Source organism: Notothenia coriiceps, unplaced genomic scaffold (assembly GCF_000735185.1).
Source record: "Notothenia coriiceps isolate Sejong01 unplaced genomic scaffold, NC01 NC01_scaffold00026422, whole genome shotgun sequence".
NCBI lineage: Eukaryota > Metazoa > Chordata > Actinopteri > Perciformes > Nototheniidae > Notothenia > Notothenia coriiceps.
In genome coordinates this window covers 748695-768935 of record NW_011359123.1, presented here as the reverse complement: position 1 = coordinate 768935, position 20241 = coordinate 748695, and the positions used below count along the sequence as shown (strand labels likewise).

General features: G+C 40.7%; 1 protein-coding gene across 2 annotated transcripts in view; it reads left to right on the top strand.

Moving 5' to 3' along the window:
• Positions 1–20241, top strand: part of drp2 (dystrophin related protein 2) — a 132294-nt gene that overhangs the window by 98393 nt on the left and 13660 nt on the right. For both annotated transcript variants that reach the window (XM_010784573.1, XM_010784574.1), the window contains 5 exons: positions 3645–3801; positions 11891–12011; positions 12570–12681; positions 14167–14323; positions 16850–16997. In XM_010784573.1, coding sequence (XP_010782875.1) covers positions 3645–3801; positions 11891–12011; positions 12570–12681; positions 14167–14323; positions 16850–16997 — 695 coding nt within the window. The remainder of the gene's footprint in view (positions 1–3644; positions 3802–11890; positions 12012–12569; positions 12682–14166; positions 14324–16849; positions 16998–20241) is intronic.

The window sequence follows — 20241 nt, the reverse complement described above, 5'->3', positions numbered from 1 at the left end:
GAGGAAGAGAGGGTGAAGAAAGGAATTAGGAACAGGGTTGAGCTCAAAGCTTCTTCGGGCCCTGAGGCAACACGTCTCTCCTAAAACATCTCCCATGCATAAATTAATCATCGAATGAGCAGTAAGCCTCTCTCTGACTGATTTGGGAGTTGGATTCTGTTTGACCAGGTTATTTACTTTGGACGTTAACTGTCAAGAAATGTGGAAATACTTCAGTAATTAGCATGCAACAGAGTCTCCAATCCCAACTGTGAGAACATTGAATTACTCTGAGTAAAAGCAAGGTTTGCTAAACAACACCTTTTATTTACAAGGTGATTGTTATCCACAGCGACAGACAGTGTTGCTGATAGCAGCTCAGTGCCGTTCTCAAGGACGCACAGATGTTTAATGGATCTGTGGTTCATAACAAAAGGTTTGGGCTCTCTAATCTTGGGCTGCATATTTGATCGCTTCACGATCCTTTGCCTGAACCTAATCCAGGAAATGAAAAAAGTGTACCATCTTTCTTATGACAACACCTGTTATTTTCTCCGTTTAGAGTATTTCATCATGTGCTCCCTGGTGGCTGTCTGTCTTGAAACTGTTTGTCTCTGTGTGTCCATGACTCACTTCGCATCACACACCATTAGCCCCTTCACACAGAGTATTGCTGGCATCATCAAGCCTGTTGGCTGCAACCTTAGATAGACAAACATGCAAACACACTCACATACTGTACAGGCGCACACACATACACACACACAGACTCATAAACACATCAACACAGCACAAAGCAATTTGGTCCTTTTGTTATTCTCAGACAGCTTTTTTACAAAGATACAATCTGAACCAACAAATGACCACCTTACATGTTTGTAAAATTGTAATGACACATTCCCTACATCCAACTTCTATTGAATGAGCAATTTTTGTGAGCTCTATGACACAGAGCTTCATTGTTGTCGAGAAACTATTCAAATAACATCGATGAGGGACAATTTTACACGAGGTGACATTATGCTGAATGTGGACACTGTAATATATTTCAAATTAATCCCACAAACCCCGCTAATGAAAGTATTCTCCAGCACAAATGGAAAATCTACAGCTCAAAATAGACCTAACAGATGCATTATATGGCACAATAAACTGAGTAACTATTAAAAGATAGGCCAAGTGGACAAAAGCACAGCTAAAAATGACAGTAAATGTGTCTAAATGTCCATTTAATTTATAAAAAGGCAATCGTTTGCTGATACACTTTCACAATAACAACTCAAGGAGGTTATAATATGGCAGTGTTGTGTTTATAGCTTGTTGTTCAGGCCTCAAGTGTCCAACAATAATCAATGATTGCTGGTCCAAGTCAAATTAGACTACTCTTCACAAAGATAGAAGAGCAAGGACACATGACCTGTTTCTACTTGCACACACAAACACACACTCGAAACCCTTGGCATCTCCTCCACTAACGCAGCACTTGGCCAGTAAACAGCACTTTAAATGATATCATGATGTTTCCACTGGAGATGAAACAGCTTCAGTCACCTTCCTGTCCTGGCTAACCTTTAGCCTGATCTCAGTGCAGCTTAGCAGGGCGAGAGTTGTTCTTGGCAGCAGCTGACCATGTGACGACGTTTCCATTACAGCGCAGGCAGCGTGGTATATGTCCCACCCTCTGTGTTTGTAATAGAAGCAGCATTGATTGGCGAGTGAACTGTGAGCTTTGTGTGTGTATGTTTCTGTGTAAGTGTGTGAATGGCAGGTCTGCCCTGTGATTTGAAGCGTTTTGAAACCTCTCTGCTAAAGTGCCAGGGTCATCCTTTGATGGATGGCCTTCTGGTGGCGAGAGCGCGATTTGTTCACTCTGTGTGTGTGTCAGAGCTGAATGAAAAATTGTTTCAGCATCAACAAAACATCAGATTCTTTGTTGCTGTCAAATTTATTCATACAACACTATTTTTGCATTTTTACCCATCGTCTAATTTATTATTTGAAAGTGCGCTAGACTCTATTTTCTAATATGATGATCACATTATATCATCGTGTGAAAAATCTTACCATTCCAGTTGTTTGCTAATGCTGCGGCTGTAGTGTGTGTGTGTGTGTGCGTTTTATGTGTGTATGCACTGATGGCCTGAGAGCCTGTTCTGAAGGAGCAACAGAAAACTGTTCCTCTCTAAATTCAATTACCACAGCAAGCCGAGATGCAGGGGGCAACAAGAGGCTAGGGGACGGCACGGTCTGCTTCACGCACGTTTTCTGACACAGGGTTGGACAAAGAGGCCTATCAATTTTGAAATGTGCTCACAAGCTTGATTTCACCTTTCCACGCAAGCCGCCGTCCGTAAAATGATACCCAATCCTTCATGTGTCAGAACTCCTCTGTGCCAAGATTCAATTTGCAGGAGATTGCCTGAGATTTCTTTCTAAGTTGCTAACATGAAATCTATGATGGTGGCAGGTTATTGGTGCAGGATGTGAGCATGTTCTTTACCTTGTGATTTCTAGAGATGCGATTATTGTGTTTGACTACATTTAGACTTAGAAATGTCCTCTGACTCATGCTTTTATCGGAGTATCAGTCCAATTACATTTTTGCAATGTCCCCCATCATTTATAGCTGTGAGCAGTGCCACTTAGACTGTCTTCCTCTATTTTCCGGACTTTCACTCCGACTCATCATTTCTGATGTGACAGTGCTGGAAAAATTGTGATGTGCAGGAATAATGATATTTGAGTGCCGGCTTCTGGTGTGTAATTGAAACACTGGGGCACATTCACATCACACCCTCCACCCTTCTAGTGCCAGCTGTTCAGGAGCATGGTTCCCTTTTCTGTCTCTCATGCTGCTGGCAGGTGGCGAGCAGACAAATGATCTCTGTTGTTTGTTACTGGTTTACTCCAACAAACCTGCAGAAAAACAAACCTGTGAATCTCTGTGTCTCTCACTGTCTGCTATGTGCCACTACATAAAAACAACAGTATGCTTGCTTTGCTGTGACTGAAAGCGTTGTGAATAATATATACAGTCTATGGTTGTCATATAACATTGTTTGAAATAGATGTAAAGTGTCTTGTATATTGGATTGCATTTCCCGGATAAATAAAATGCTTATTTGCATTTCAAATCATAAACTTTGTCCTTACCCGTCTGCCGCTTTCCTTCTTGTTTCTGATCAGTACTACACATACACACGCAGCTCTAAGAGATGGAAACATGGACCGATGGCCTTAACTACCTTCATCATCAGATCCATACAATGTGTTTTCAAGCCAGTGAAGTGCTGTATTTTCCAGCCCATGTGTCATAAGGATTGCCTTCGTTGAGCCCATGCTAAGGAGGCAATTAAGGCCTTGTTCAAACTGTATAACACATATATAATTATAAAACAATAAAGTAAAAATAAATGCCTATTATGTTCCACTTTCCTCTGTTAAATGATCACTGACAATGTATGCATCATAAGTTTTGGTTGGTAACAAAGCTAGCTTCTATGTTGACATTCTGGAGAGTGGGAGGTTGGGTCCCAATATAGTCTGCAGTATCTGGTTTGGAGAATATTTGCTGAACTAATTGTTTATTGTGTGTGTGTGTGTGTGTGTGTGTGTGTGTGTGTGTGTGTGTGTGTGTGTGTGTGTGTGTGTGTGTCTGTTGTCAGGGTGCGTCTAGAGGCCTTCTCAGACAACAGTGGGAAGCTGCAGCTCTCTCTGCAGGAGATCATAGAATGGCTGACAGCCAAGGACGAGGAGCTGTCGGCGCAGCTGCCCATAGGAGGCGACGTGGGGGCCGTCCAGCACCAGAGAGAGTTCAACCAGGTAATAACGCGCTGCATGATACCTTTCTAGTCCAAACAATACACATCCAGGACAAATACTGATGGGAAGTCTTTATTTGACCTGAACAAAAGTACACATGTTCTCAGATAAATTGAGACTGTAGCTGAGATGCATACAGAATAAAAACAGACAGTGTTGTTTGTGGCGACTAAGGCAAGACTTCTGCCACAGTACTGGGTGCCCTCTAAAGTCCTATATACTATATATGTGAACAATATTTTGAGGGCGTGCCAAGGGTCATGTGCTGTGATCCGTGGAACAAGATGTCCCTGTCGTTGAGCTTTGAGAAGCCAGAAAAATGAAGGCAAATGATTTTGGATGCAGTTTTTGAAGTGGGTGAATTTGTTGTTGCTGGAGTCTATTGGCACTGTAAAGATGAGTAGCAGTGAGGTATGGTGGGATCAATGCTTTATCAAAGGTATTTGCAGACAACTTTGCCGGCCTCTTTTCTACAGTATGTAATACATCTATTGATCACAGCTCAGTCAATTTTCCAGACTCAAAAGACTACACCTTCAGGCCTTAGCTTGCACGGCAACTATGCTCCATTTACTGTACAAAAAACAAGAAACCAAAGCAAATGCATAAATTTATGAAGCTTTAACCAAACCATTTAATGTTATGTGTTTATCCCTGAAATTTGACTTGAAACCATTTTTGATTCAGAATTGTTTTGATCTATTTTTCAACTAATGTCAGTTTCTATTGTGCATGACATTCAACTGACATTCAACGTTTGTGTGTTTTTAATTTATTTACAAGTCGAGGTTGGCTCTGTCTAATGATTAGTTGTAGCAGTATAAAAAACAACGCATACAGAAACACAATTTGCACAAAAAACGTTAAAATAATCTTAATTTGACTCTTTGTTAAAGTAACAAAAGTGTTTATCAACCCTGAGCCACATGCGGATTAGCTGTTCCACCTTTTGTCTCTATGCAATAGTGATCAGTCAATAGGATGTTTGTGCTGCACGAAGGATCCAAACAAGCATTTGTTTCATATATGTAATTTCTCAATACCCAATGGTAAACTGATGGGGTTGGCAGCCTCTTTCACATTTTATACTTTAATATTAAAGTTCAAGGCTTAAGCAAACATCAGTAATACCTCCTCCTCCTGTCAGATAACTTCTCCATGGCTCAGTGATTTCAACTGGCTTGTAAAAGCCTCCAAGGGCTTGTGTGGATAGAAAAGCTCACAAGCCTGGAGATTGAGACCTCATTGATCACAGCACAAATGTGCTTGTTTATCTTTTCAATACCTTTTTTCTTTCTCATATTGAAGCCAACACTTTTCCTCAAACCCAGGGTCATTATTTGACTTACAAGTGCAACTGAAAAGTTTTCTAATCGTTTTCCCTTTGAGGAACACAGACCAGATATCAACACAGACCAGATATCAGAAACACTTTTTCTTACCCAGTAAGCCAGCGTTTTGGATTTTCTTAAAGGCTCTGCACCGCCCCACAAGTGTATTCCACTTTTTTTGGCTGATCAAAACTCCTTAAAGGTTAAGTTCGTTTGAGGCCATGATGGGCATCAAACTACAGGTGTAAATTGTCCCATTCGGTGAACAACATCTAACTCAAGCACAGCATAAATGGGTGTTTCCTTTGCTTGTGGTTCATAGACTGTACAACATAAATGGATGTAGTCACCTTGTCATAATCCTTTGGTTGGATGTTAGATGTTTTGCATTGTTTTCCTGTCGCCATCTTGGTGGGGCTGTGGAAGAGTGAAGACCAGTGGTGCCAGGTAACAAAGCATAGAGAAACGCTAAGGTATCAAGCTAGCTTGATATTGATATTACATCAGCTGGGATAACAATTAAAATGCTAATTCTGGCTAGCGAAAAACAGGCTTAAAACAAAAGGTACTTGCCGCTCAAAATGAACAACCAATTATCTTTGTGCAACCAAACATGCTGAACATCGCAGTGCTAGTGACCCCATGCAAGTGATGCAGTGTTAGCAACTTCTTAATCACAAAGAGCAATGCCTTTAAACATGCCATAAAGCTTTATCGTCCATTTCCCTCAACCATAGACTAAAGGAACACCATGTTGTTAATAATATAAGTACGAAACAGGAATACTCTCATAACTTCTATAGGCCTACGTACAATCAGACTTACTGTAAAACCGGTGAAGTGGACTGGCCATTTAACAAAATCCAAGTTGAAGGCACTTTCATGTCCTTAATTTAGAAAACTGACAAGCTTTTTTGAGAGTTTTCCCCAAATTATATTTTAGTGGCTTTTGTTTTACTAGGCAGAAATAAAGAACATGGCCTTCCTGTGTGTTAAAGACACCCACAGGTGGGACCATAACACAAATCCCACAATGTCTTGAAGGCAAGAACGTCTCTAGACTGACATCGTTTTTAATTGACATGTTATATAGCCCTGTGTGCTCTGTGTTGAAGAAGACTCATAAAGTCTGCAACAGACAGAGGTGCCCTGCAGGCAAGTGTGTGTATTTACCTGTCTTAAAGATATACATTACATCATATGTTACATGTTAGACGCTTTTATCCAAAGCGACTTACATACTCAATACTGTGGGCAATCCCCACAGGAGCAATTTGGGGTGAAGTGTCTCAGGGACACAACGACATGCTGACTGCAGTGGGGTTTGAACCTGTGACCCCCTGATCCGAACACCAGAGCACTAACCCACTGCGCCACACACCTCCCAACCCACATACAAATTGTTAGCCTGTTTACATTCTTATTGTTTTAAAAAAACAACATAAATCCACCAACATTTCAAAATCAATAAAACAGCGATTCAATGAATGCATTGAAATGTACTTGAAGGTGTATTTGAATGTAGAACCGTTACAAATAATGCTCTTTGGATTCTCACTCCTGTGTGACAGGGAGTATTTGGGGAAATGCCATCGTGGATGCTCTGGATGTTTCATTTCCTGGTAAATCACCTTAGTTGTGGGAGATGTATCTCTGGAAGTGGAACTGATTCAGACATGCAGAAGCGCGCACACACACACACACACACACACACACACACACACACACACACACACACACACACACACACACACACACACACACACACACACACACACACACACACACACACACACACACACACACACTTGTAATTGGTTCTCTAAGCACAGCAGAGTTTCCTTTCCACCCAATTCTGTGTGCTGTCAGCTTGTGTAGTGTTTCTGAATGGTAACTTGCGTTGACAGTTAGAGGTTTGTGGCTTCCATTTAATCCCACTTCAACTTCCACCATGACTGGTGCACTGTGGAATAAGCCTCCCAATTAAGAGGACAATACAAAAATAACAACAACACTTACAAACAGTCCTGCAGTTGCTTCCACTCCCTCTCCAACTGAACTTGTATTGTCCCTCCTCAGCCCTGTTTGTCACTCCCTGTCACTCCCTGTCTCCTCTTCATGCTTTGAAAACAGCAGTTCTCTCATCCCACAACATCGACGGGGCTACTTAGTGATGCACAGTCCTCAAATATTCAGTCATTTGGATGGACTGATAAAGATGCCTCCTCTCCTCTTCCTCTCTTAAATGGAAGAGCTCGGCTTTATAATCTGGGATGCCTCGATCTTCCCGAGAGTCCGGATGCTTTATAACTTTTCCGACAAAGCAGAGGGGGAAATTGCATCCCAGTTTTCTATAGAGAATTAAAGCGTTTTAAGAAATGTGAATTATTGATCTTGAGTGGATTTATTCTGATGTTTTTGTGTGTGTGTGTGTGTGTGTGTGTGTGTGTGTGTGTGTGTGTGTGTGTGTGTGTGTGTGTGTGTGTGTGTGTGTGTGTGTGTTTTTGTCTGTTTGTGTGTTCATCTGGATGTTAATTGGTTTGGCAGCAAGGATACTGTTTGTGTATATTTGGGGTGCATTTGGGTGAGAAGATATGTTCGTGTATGTGTTTTGTTGTAGGGATAAGTGAGTGATTTGGGCAATGGAGGCATTTTGTGTGTGTGCAGCAGAGGATGAATCCTCCTGCCTCATTCAACAGGAATAATGAAATAGAAATGCCTCGTCCTCTGAGAGGAAGTGTCCAGAGGGAGGAATACAAGTAATGTCATCAACATGTTTAGATGAAATGAAGTCAATGAAGTCATTTCCTCCCCCTGACTTCCTCTACCCCATGCATAATGTATCTTAATCTGATCTGAAGGCTTCACTCTTAATGTTCCTTCAGCCATAGATGAAGCCTCTGAGTGTGAAATTTAGCTGGAATTAAAGTTTTAACATGACAGCTGGCTCAGGGAATCCGTGGCTCAGCTCCTCTTTGGGCGGCAAAGCAGCTAAAGAGGGTATGGAGAGAATAAAGAGAGCTAGAGAGGATGAAAAGAGGTGAAACGGAAAGGAAAGGCGAGGAAGGAAGCGAGGATGTGAGAAAGACGGAGGAATTTGTTTGTTATAAGAGAGAGTGTGAAAAAGGGACAGCAGCTTTTTCTCCATGACTGTTGCTGTGGGAATCTTATCTCATGCCACAGCTCCCAGCCGGTACACACTTCAGCATGTTTGCTCAGGGCCGGCTGGTGTTTGCTTGGTTTATCTGGCCTGCCGGGCTCAGGTCCTCTGGTTTTTCACTGTATTCACTGAAACACTGTCACTGCTGCAGCACAACGCAGCTAATTCCAGCTTGAAATGCAAATGTTCAGCTAGAATGGTTATCTCTTCATAGCAAAAAAAGGATGGCCTCAACTAAATAAATTACTTTGAAGAAAACTAGCATTAATTCACACACCTGCAGTGAGTTTTATACAAACAAATATTAAGTTAGATGAATGGAGAAGGTGAATTTACTCAAGGCACTGGGGAGGCTCTGCTTATCTGCTCAGTGGGGGAGTGAAGGCATTTACAGTATATGTGTGTGTGTGTGTGTGTGTGTGTGTGTGTGTGTGTGTGTGTGTGTGTGTGTGTGTGTGTGTGGGTGTGTGTGTGTGTGTGTGTGTGTGTGTGTATATACAGGACTGTCTCAGAAAATTAGAATATTGTGATAAAGTTCTTTATTTTCTGTAATGCAATTAAAAANGGGGAGCGCGTGAAGGCCACGCCCCATGCCAATCGAGGACAGGTACATTAGCATGGTCCATACCACCAGTTACTGGGTGGTTTTGGCACTGTGGGGCCCAGGGTGCCCAGATCATGCTGGGGAAAAATGAATTCCTCATTCTCCATAGGCTTTTTACAGCAGACGGAAAGATTTGTAGTGCTCTAAAAAATCTCTTGGTACACAGCTGCATTTACTCTGGCTTGGATTTGGAACACAGTTGGACCACACCAGCAAGGCTGACATGGCTCCCCAAACCATCGCTGGACTGTTGGGAATTCCACACTGGATCAGGCAACTTGGATTTTTGCTCCATCTCAGCCTTTCCTCCACGACTTCTGGCGCCTTTGGACTTCCCAAATGAAATTACAAACCTTGCTTCGTCTTGAAAAGGAGGACTTTGGGACCACTGTTGCAAAAACTGTCCAGTGCTTTCTTTTCCTAAGCCCAAGTCAGACGCCTCTTCCGTTGTCTTGGAGTTTTCAGGGAAGTGGCTTGGGACATGGGAATACGGTGGCTATTGTAGCCCATTTCCCGGACACTGGTCTGTTGAAACCAGTGACTTTTGGATACCTGGACTCCCAGGCTTCGCAGTTCCACTGTCTTTGAAGCTCCCCCCAAATTCTGGAGCGACTCTTCTTTCACCCAATTTGCTTGGTTTTAAGGCTGCGTGTCATCTCTCTTGGTTGGTGCAGCGTTTCCTGCCCAACATTTTCCCCCCCTTTCCAACAGACTTTTTGGGATGTGCTTTTGAAACTGCACTCTGTGAAACAGCATTGCTCTTTGAGAAATTTACTTTTTTGGTCGTTACCTTCCTGATGGAAGGGTGTTCAATGACCGGGTCCTTCTGGACAATCCAGGATCAGATCAGACCAGTCTTCCCCCATTACCTTGTGATTTAGTTTACTGAACCCAAGTGGAGTGTTTTTTCAAGGCTCAGGGAACCCTTTGCAGGTGTTTCGAGGGTTAATTAGACGATTTCAAGTGATTCGTTTGGAACACTCTACTAGTATACTTTCATGGATATTCTAATATTTAGAGATAGGATATTTGAGTTTTCTTAAGCTGTTAGCATAATCAGCAATATTAAAATAATAAAAGGCTTGAAAATATTTCGTGATTTGTAATGAATCCAGAATGTTATGACATTTTTGTTTTTTTAATTGCATTACAGAAAATAAAGAACTTTATCACAATATTCTAATTTTCTGAGACAGTCCTGTATGTGTGTCTTCTTGCTTAAGGGGTGCTTCTAAATGTGGACTATAGGGCTCTCCAGTTAATTGGCTCTCATGTCTGTGGCGGCCAGCGGACCAGTACTCCCAGTAGATTTGGTCTCCTATTGTGCCCCAGGCTCTCAGCGCAAACTGACAGCCTCTCATCTCAGGCGGTCCTACCAGTAGATCGTTTCCTATAGGTAATCCAAACTAGCATATTTGCCTCTTGTGTGCTATTTGGTGTTTTCTCTTGTACTGTATGTGAGTGTGTTAGCTTAAAGGGAGCCTTTCTAATGTTGAAATAAAGTAAAGACACATCCATAAATTAAAAGTTAAGTTCATAAATAATAAAAAAAACACTACTCAATTCATCACCCATGTTCTGTTCTGGTACGAGCAGTAGATCGTGGTGGCTTTAGTTGTCTGACTATTTTAATCCTCTCTGCTTGTGCTGCTGTTACACTGTGTTTTGGCATGTACAGTTGTTCTGTAACTTCTCACTTTTTTCAATCCAGTAAAGGATCCTCCAAAGTCTACATTTCTGAAATGAATATTTGAAGAAGGAATGACAATGATCTTGCAAATTCGACCAAGAATAAATCTTCTTTTCCAAAAATGCCTGTCAGTATTCAGTAGTCTACTGTGTGCCGGTCAGTTGCTTAATGGTGCATTCATGCAATCCTCGTTGACTCGTAAATGCTGGAAATATTATTGGTCACTGGTGATACATCATTTGAAGTAGACCAATGAAAACGCCAGTGCTGAATGTGAATAATGGAGGTCAGACATAAACTCTACTGTGTGTTCCTGTTAGCTGCCTGGACATGTTGTGAATCACTGAAAATTACAGATAAATGGAGGCCGGGTCAGGTCTATTTACGCAGGTCATTGGCCATGGCTGTGTGTCTGGTAGACTATTTTACTCTCTATAATGGCATCATGCCAAGACCAAAACATTGGAGTCACATTTCTTCTCATGTCGGCAATAAATATTTTTTTTTGTGTCTAAAGATTGAGGCAGTGCGGGGAACTCAATGTTTCTACCATAAACATGCTACACTATTCACATATAATGGGAATCTAAAGTTTGTGCCGGTGGTAGGACATTTTACTGGTGATAACCATGAAAATGTGTGATTTTACAAATAACATCTGTTGACAAGCAGTAAGCCCCCCAACCAACTATTGTTTTCACTGTCAATTAATCTGTGGATTTTTATTTAGTGAGTCTTACATTTCAGAAATGACCAACCAATTGCCAAACCCCAAGGAAATTCTATTTAAAATGAGAAAACACAGAAAATCCTTGCCTTTGGTTCTGTATTAAGCATCGTAGGAGGAGTGGGTTAAACTTATTTACTGTATAATATAACACAATATTCTCCTTAATGTCTACTTGGCAGAATGTGTGTCACTCCAGGCGGTGGTGACAAGAATGGCTTTTACCCAGCTTATCCTAAAATGGGTTAAGAGGTGGATATTTGCTCAACTGAGGCATGCCTGCAATGTTTCAGAGCAGAGCACCTGTGAGGGAACTTATCACTAGTGATATAAAATGTCACCCCGGGTAGAGTTTTCATGAAAAGTGAAATTAGTTACAGAGGCAGAAAAGTTTATTTTGTTCCAGGCTAAGAAAGTGTTTTTCCTGCTAAAAAGTTGTGAATTTTTTTAAGGTTGCTGCCTGCTACAGCTTAACCTAAAGGACTCACCTTTCACATCTACAACTAGCACAACAGCTTATGTCTTCCATTCGCCTCCACTTTGAAACACTTTACCCTTTGTGTTTGTGTCCCTGTAGGCCTTCATGGAAGATATCAAGTCGCGCGGGCCGTTCATCTACTCAGTCTTGGAGTCTGCCCAGGCCTTTCTGGCTCAGCATCCCTTCCAGGAACCAGAGGAGACCCTGGCCGATGGAAAAGGTCTGCTCCCTTCTTACTCTGTGCCAACTGCTGCGCCAGCCAAAATATCATACTCACAACCTCCCTCTGCTAAGCCCCGGGGTTCATTTGTTAGAAGCCATGCAGGTGAAATCTTACATTAATAGTTATCAGCAGTGATCCGTCCTCTGGCGGCGCACTGAGTTTAGGGAAAGTTTGCAGGTTGGGACAAATTACCTCCAGCTAACAGGCTGTACAGTATCATGTGCTCGGATCGATAACTCAGCAAGCTCTGCTGCTTCTCCACCGACACATCCTCCTCATACTGTTTGCCTCCCAGCAATTGATGCTGATCTGGGAAATACTGCAGCAATCTCCTCACCCCCCCTGTGTGTCTAAGTTGTTTTGCCCTGCTCCTTTCGCTGACTTTTCTTTAATGGAGTTGGTTTACCATCCTTCTCCAATCATTGCCTTTTTCTCTTTATCTGACTTCTAAACCCTGCTCTTCTCTGCCTGCTCTATTTTTTACTTCCTTTCTTGCACTTTTTATTCTCCCCCCCCCCATGTGGCCCTTTCTGTAACCTTTTCAACCCTCTGCAGAGGTGTCTCCGCGCCGGCGAATCCTAAATGTGAGCCGCTCGGTGTGGAAGCAGGCGAACGTGGCCAGTGATCTGTGGGAGAAGCTGACGGCTCGCTGTGTGGACCGCCATAGGTCAGACCGTAGAATAAGTACTTTAATAACTTTCCATTCAGCCCCTAACACTCTACTTTTACTCAATTAGTGTTGAATGCTTTTACTTGTATTGAAATATTTTTACATTGTGGTATTGGTTCTTCTTTTTTAAGAAAAGGATCTGAATACCTCTTCCAAAGGTTTTTCAGTAAATGGAATTAAAGTTTGATGAGTGTAATTGATTGACATATTTTATTTCGAACAAGTAAAATAAATAATTACAAAACAAATGTTGCAGTGCATAGTCCTGTAAGAGAAATCAAAACAAAAAATGTCATTTACAACAACAACAACAAAAGCATTAGCAACATAAACAGTCCCACAACTAGTGTTCGAAAAGGAGTGAGAAGAAGTATCATTTATTTAATCTCACCCCCTTGTCCCTAAATGATTTATTTATAATCTATAAATAGTAATAGAATGGGAAGTGAAACACATGTTGTATCAAGGTCAATAATAGAAGCAGACTTGTCAGATCTCTGTGCAGCCTGTCTCATCATCTAAAAGCCTTTCAATTGTAGTTCTGTTGATAATTTTTTTATCAAATAATAATTATGGGCCATAGGGAGCTCAAGTAAATTCTACCGTCCATGTGTTCATTAAACTTAATTCAACTCTATTGAGAAAACTCTTTATAGCAAAAAATAAAAGCAAAGTCTCAGACTTAATTACCTGGTTCCCTTCATGAATCAAGTGATTGTACTGTTTGATCACTTTTTATTCAGTCAGGGATAAATACGCTTTTCACTTTTATATCTTTCAAAATTAACGATGAAAAGATATTTGAGAAAGTGCTCTTACCATAAAGCAGCAATATGCCTGTAGCTTCTTAAGCTACAAAGTCAAGAGTGTTATTTGCCCTGTGTGTGTGTGTGTGTTATTGTATTTGTGTGTGTGTGTGTGTGTGTGTGTGTGTGTGTGTGTGTGTGTGTGTGTGTGTGTGTGTGTGTGTGTGTGTGTGTGTGTGTGTGTGTTGATCCATAGCAGAGTTATGCAGCAATACATTACATATAGTACAATTACCAAAACCTGATTACAAAATGTGGCAAATATAATTAATTACAGAAACAATAAGGAAAACAAATTCATTACGTTTTAGATAATAGGAAAATCAGAGCTCATACGAACATTGAATCTTTTTTTAAAAGAGAAGGTATTTAGATCATAAAATGCAAGTGAAATACTGAATCAGAATCAGAATACCTTTATTCGTCCCACAGAGGGGAAATGTACATCGTTACAGCAAATAAAGAGTCAAAGATAGCCTAATATGAATTAAGAAGCCTGCATAGAAATATTAAAGATAGAGTAGAAATTACAATTATGACTTTGAAGTCGGTCAATTAAAATATGATTGACTGCTTGCCCTATGGATTTTGATTTAGTTTTTTTGCTTGCACTGCCCCCACCTTATAATGGTGCAGGTAGTTTATTTAATGAGCTATGTTTTCATAAAACCCCCAGACACATGGAGATGACACTTGAGCGTCTCCTGCAGACCCAGGCAGCAATGGAGGAGCTAGCAGTCGCCCTGGAGCAGGCGGAGGGGGTGCGGGCCGCCTGGGAACCCGTCGGAGACCTCTTCATCGACTCTCTGCAGGACCACATCGACGCCACCAAGGTAGACCGGAAAATAGCCTGCTCTCTATTACTCTTTATCTCACTCAAGCAGACTTATGCATGCTGGCACACTACCATAAATCCCTGATATAAATTGCTAAAAATGCACATCATAAACAAACATCAAAACAGTCACATCATGAACAACACATGAATAAGTGAGTGTATCAGGCTGCGTTGCCCTAAAATGTTAGTTTTTTTGCCTGTGTACACGTCAGAGGAGCTTTCATATGACAGATGATGACACAAAGTGGCACTTCATACTGACACGCTGAGCTGGCAGAGGTTACAACGCCCCAGTTGGATGGATGTTGTTACACAAATGGCAGGTCGTTGGTTCTGTCATTATGGAGTGCCGAGCTGACGCTGCTGCCCGTAATTGCGTGGCGCTATTCATTAGCAGCACTTCACAATAATCATGTCACTGTTTGGAGTCCTGTCACAGCCAGCACATGCTCAGCTCACTCTTAAGGGCAGGCTTGTCAGTTGTCCTCAACTCTACTCCCTCATTCACATTTACACACATACAAACACACACACATGGATATATGCACATTATGAACACATGGATAATCACGTATAGGGCTGCCACTAAGGCTTATTTTTTCGAAAGTTCTACAATGTGATTTATAAATGTTAGAAAATAGAAACTGCCTCCTAAAATGTGACATTTGAATGTTTTGAACAGTTCAAAACCCAAAATGTGAACGTAGTGAAAATGAAATTGAGAGCAAAAAACACTTTAATTGGAGGAATGTTATGCTTATTTCTGCAAGGAAAAAAACATATTTTAGCTCTACACTCACAGTGTGACACATTGAAGCAAGCAGGCGCACTTGCTCCTAGAATACCACGATTAGGGTAATGCATTTCTCACACCTCTGCTTGTCATTTGTGTTGCCTTTACTTGCTAATTACTGTCAGCACTCAGCATACATGCAGATGTCAGGCCTATCATTACAAATAGTGATTTAAGTGAATTTATACACACTGTGAATAATGAATGAATGAATGAATCTTTTTGCTCAAACTGCGGGTTACTATCAATTAGGCAAGGCAGTTTATTTATATAGCACTTTTCGACACAAGGCAATTCAAAGTTCAAAGACATTAAGAGCATGAAACACTTTAGAAACATTAAAAAGCAAAGATAATAAAACATGAATAATACAGGTACATGAATAAAAGTTACAGTGCAGTGTAAGATTTTACAGGAAACTATTTCCGCCAAATTGGTTTTTTAACATTAGCTTAAAACATTTGTATGTCATTCAAGTTATACTCTTAGGAAGACATTTAGGGGAAGTCTTTAAACTCAAGGTGGTCCTAGTTTTTACCTTGCAGTTTGCTAGTTGTGAATGCATCATAGTACCTTTACTCACATCATTCATACATCAGAATCAGAATCCCTTTATCCGTCCCACAGAGGGGAAATGTACATTACATCAGTTCTGAAAAAATAAATAGAATAGCTATTCATATCATGAAGAGCCATTTCTTTAGATGCAAGCTGACTATAAGTTGGTGTGGGTCTGTATTTTTTATCAGTGGAAACTTTTTTACACAGAAAATAAAAAAAAGAGTCTACAAAAAACAAGTTTGGCCAAGGTGCAAAGGAAGGTTTTGCCCCTTTATAGCTTTAGCTATAAGCCTCTCTCACTGGCCTTTCACACACTTTGCGTGAACACAGACACTTTCATACACATCACCTCCATGCCAAACTTCTAAAAACTACGATGTTTGGGACCGACAGAGTAACCTACAGAGCCGCTGGTGGCTTCTTTAAACAGACACACACATCATACAGTTCAGTCATAAGGATTCAGTGGACTGATCATGGTATGAACCAGGGCTGCTCAATTCATCGTATTTTAATCACGATTACGATTATGGCTTGCAACGATTACGAAAACAACATAATCGAAATAAAACTATAATTTTTGTATTATTATTTTTACTTTTTTTTGGTTTTTCAGTTGAATTATACTTTAAGTTAAGGGTAATCAACTGTTAAAAACATACTGTTCACATTTTTTTCTCCAATAAATGGATGTTTTCAAAGTCAATGAATAATCGCATTTAATAATCGCAATTACAATTATTGACCCAAATAATCGAGATTATGATTTTTGCCATAATCGAGCAGCCCTAGTATGAACACATAAACCTGTATACTGTTGTTATTGTGCACCGTGAGTTACACACTGTTTACTGTATAAACTCCAGAGTCTCCCTCCTATCTCGCATATAAAGTCTACAACAGAGATTGGTGTTTTTCCAATACCATTATAAATCATTTTCATTTTGATTAAACTTCTTGGTTTCTGCCAAAGTATTTCTAGATAGAACAAAACCGACAGCAATAACAGATTACATTTCAATTGATCTTTGTCTTTTATTCAATTTGGGTGGATTTTGTACAGACTTGATGTTCGGCTGTGTATTATATTGATCCTATATTTGATGTTTTATTCCTTGTGTTTTCCATCCCCCTCTGTTTGTTTGGCCTTCTCTCGTACTCCTGCAGTTATTTAAGGAGGAGCTGACCCAGGTGAAGGAGGGCATGAAGCACATCAATGAGCTTGCCCACCAGCTGGCTCTCTCAGATGTACATTTGTCGATGGATAACGCCCGAGCCCTGGAGCATCTCAACAGCAGATGGAAAGTGCTGCAGGTAGAGTTTACTGCTGGGCCTGTGTTGACTGTTTGACATTGTCAGCAGCAGTTTTTACAGCAATCACATTCAAGGGAGACATTAGAGAGTGATTCCATGTTTAATGTTTGCCCTAATGCAAGATAATGCTTTTTGTGATAACCACACCCTAGTGTCTGTTACATCTCTTTCAATGTTTGTAGGAAAATGGGATGGATAAAGGGACATGTGTGTGTTGTCTATTGGTCAGAATTGTTTAAACATTTAACATGTAAAGTTGTTGCGTAGATGAGGTCTCTGGCAATGGCATGCATCATGAATGGAGAGTTAAAGTGAGAAATACGCAGAATAAAATAAGGATTTCAACTCCAAGTGCCTTGGAATCAGTGAACTGGACTCGCCCTTCCCTCGAGTCTTAGCTGAATGTATGGATGCATTATCCAGTGAGCATTACTGTCAATCTGCAGTGTGCAACTTCCAGACTCATGCTCTATTCTCCTTCAGCAACCCCTGTAGTGCTCCCACAAGCACAAAAGCATCAATTCAAGTGAGAACCCCCTGTTCCCATCAGATAACCCTCATGACACCTTATCCACAGTCAATGGCCTCGTCATTATTTTATAATTGCCACTACGCCTGTCTGGCCTTCTGCCATCTGAACATGATGATTTTAATGTCCCTCCGACAATTCTTAGAAATGATTTTCCACTATCCACTTTGCACACTCACTGCTCCGTGACTCTTAAATTACAGCTTTCGTGTTTCTCATGCGGCCTCGCCACAGCCCAGAGTAAAACAGCTCAAGAGGAGAGCACAACAGAGCAGATCAGTGAAAAATAACTGTTGCTGTGTTTGAAGCAAATAAAGTGAGTAGCTTCAGCCTTTGTTTAAGTGAAACCTATTGGACTGTTTGGAAAAAAAAGTCTTATGTTGGTGCTTACTGAAGGTTTTCTTGAGAGCCTGGTTGAAATATTACAGTATTTAGTTGTTTTTCTTTAAGTAAGTAATGACAAGGATCTTATGCCATGTCCCAAATTCATACTCCATGCTGGTGCATACAATAGAAAGGTTCACTAAAGAAGTTCACTAAAATCCAATGTGCATGCCAAATACAGTTGAGTTGTTTTTAGTACACAATATTCTCCCAAAATGCAGTGAAGTTTAATAAGCAGCAGCAGTCGCAGTTATTGATAATGTCATGTTAGTATCAAATTGTATGTTGTTATGTTTCTTTACTAAATGCCAAAACAGTATACTAAAATGTTATGTTTTAAGTACATGCTGTAAAGAATTATAATACAGTACGGATTTAGCCTGTGTCTTGTTAAAAGGGCAGTCATGTATTGGTTGAAAACGCTCAGGTGCACTTTGTTAAAAAGGTGCTTATCCTAAATCCTGCACTGTCTGACTCTTTCTTTAATGTGTGGGATGGAAAGAGCTTGAATATAAATGGAAGCATCAGTCGGTCTTGTTTTAGTACACAGCAGTAGCATATCTTCCTTCTGCTATAATTGGAACATCTTGAAGTTTGTTCTTTCACGAGGTCACGATGCATAGTGAGGTTTAAACGGTCGTTAAAAGCCTTCAGATGGGCATTAAATTCCAATTACACACTTTCTGGAGCCTGCATGATCACATCCTCTACACATGTCCGCCCCACTCTTATGTTTTTTAGCACAGTATTGTTGCGCTGCAAACAAAGAAGAAAAATTAGGACTTTTGCTCATGGATATCCTTTTGCATTGGAGGTGAAAAAGTCCTCATGAAAAAGTAATTTTACAACAAAGTTTCTGCCAATCTTTGATGTACAGTGCGCTACGGCTGCATGTCCTCTGGTCTTTGATTCAGGAATTGAGACTCCTTTCCCCCCGATGATTGCCACTGTTTGAAAGGCTCTCAGTGTCTATAGTCACCAGCAGATATTCGTCTCCCAGGTATTGGACTGTTATCAAAATGTCTTTGATATAAGGGAATCCCCAGTCACATATGAAGAGACAGGTGTTGCGAATGGTTTTTTGAAATAAAATAAAAATATTTGAGCTTCTTTGCTCACAGTACGGCCAACCTGATATCTGTACTCATCCACTTTAATTCATTTCAGTGCATTAAGATGCATTGACTTGCTATCTTTCACTGTGAAAGCAGAATGGAGGAACGCTTTCCATTTCCCCCCTCTTAGTGTCCTATTTCTCTCTTGATTAAAATGCTAAATGCTAAATACCGATCCGGTGCCATGTTGATTTTGGCTGCTCTGATGCCAGCGAAAAATGTTTTTTCAAATTTGATTAGCAAATATTTGTCGATCATGGATAATACGGTCATTTGTCTTCCCTATGGCAGCCCAAATTGCCTGCACAACAAATAGATTGTACAACCGGCACAATTTGCAGTTACATCTCCACGGCACATTCACAATGCTCTATATTAGTCGCTAGCAATTTAAATCACGTTCTAAAGTATATTGTTATATTTTCTGGTTGAGCGAGAAATGATGTGTGTACACAGTGAAAAATGCAGACTCAATACACCTACCTTTACACATTACGAATCATTGTCTGTGCTTCTCTTTGAAGTCTAAAGGCCCCTCACTGTGTCCTCTTTCTCTTCTTCTCTGTATCTGTCTGTCTACCTCCTTGCGAGTGGATTCATCTCCCATTGTTTGAGAGAGCGTTATAAACATCCAGCTGACAATGATTCCTGTGCCAAATCCAATTCATTTCAAATAAACCAGGATTAGGCAGACTAAATCCCATTTGGTGGGAAACGTACAGTAACTGCTTTTACTAAGGCAAACTTAATTTTGTCAACTCAGTCTCTATGGTTATTGACACAACACATTTGAGGCTTTGCACCCGCTCCTTCTCTCATTCCATCAACTGTTATCTCTTTTCATTGCGAACCAGGCGCCGTTGTCCTCGTTTCAAGAAAAAATATATTATTTGGTAATCTTTGTCTTCACTTCCTACCTGCCGCTCTTCAAAGGCTTTCAAAGGCCTTCAAGAGGGGCACTTGAGGAAAAAGACATCATTTATATTCTGTAGTTAACTAATGGAGGAGAAACAGGTGGTCTGCGTGCGTGCATTTCTTTCTTTTGGGGATTTGTAGCGAAGGGGGATGAACAGCAGGTTTCCCTTTGATTTAACTCTGCTTGTGTGTGTGTGTGTGTGTGTGTGTGTGTGTGTGTGTGTGTGTTTGTGTGTGTGTGTTTGTGTGTGTGTCCTCAGGCTTCCATAGAGGAGCGGCTGAAGCAGCTCCAGGAAGCACAT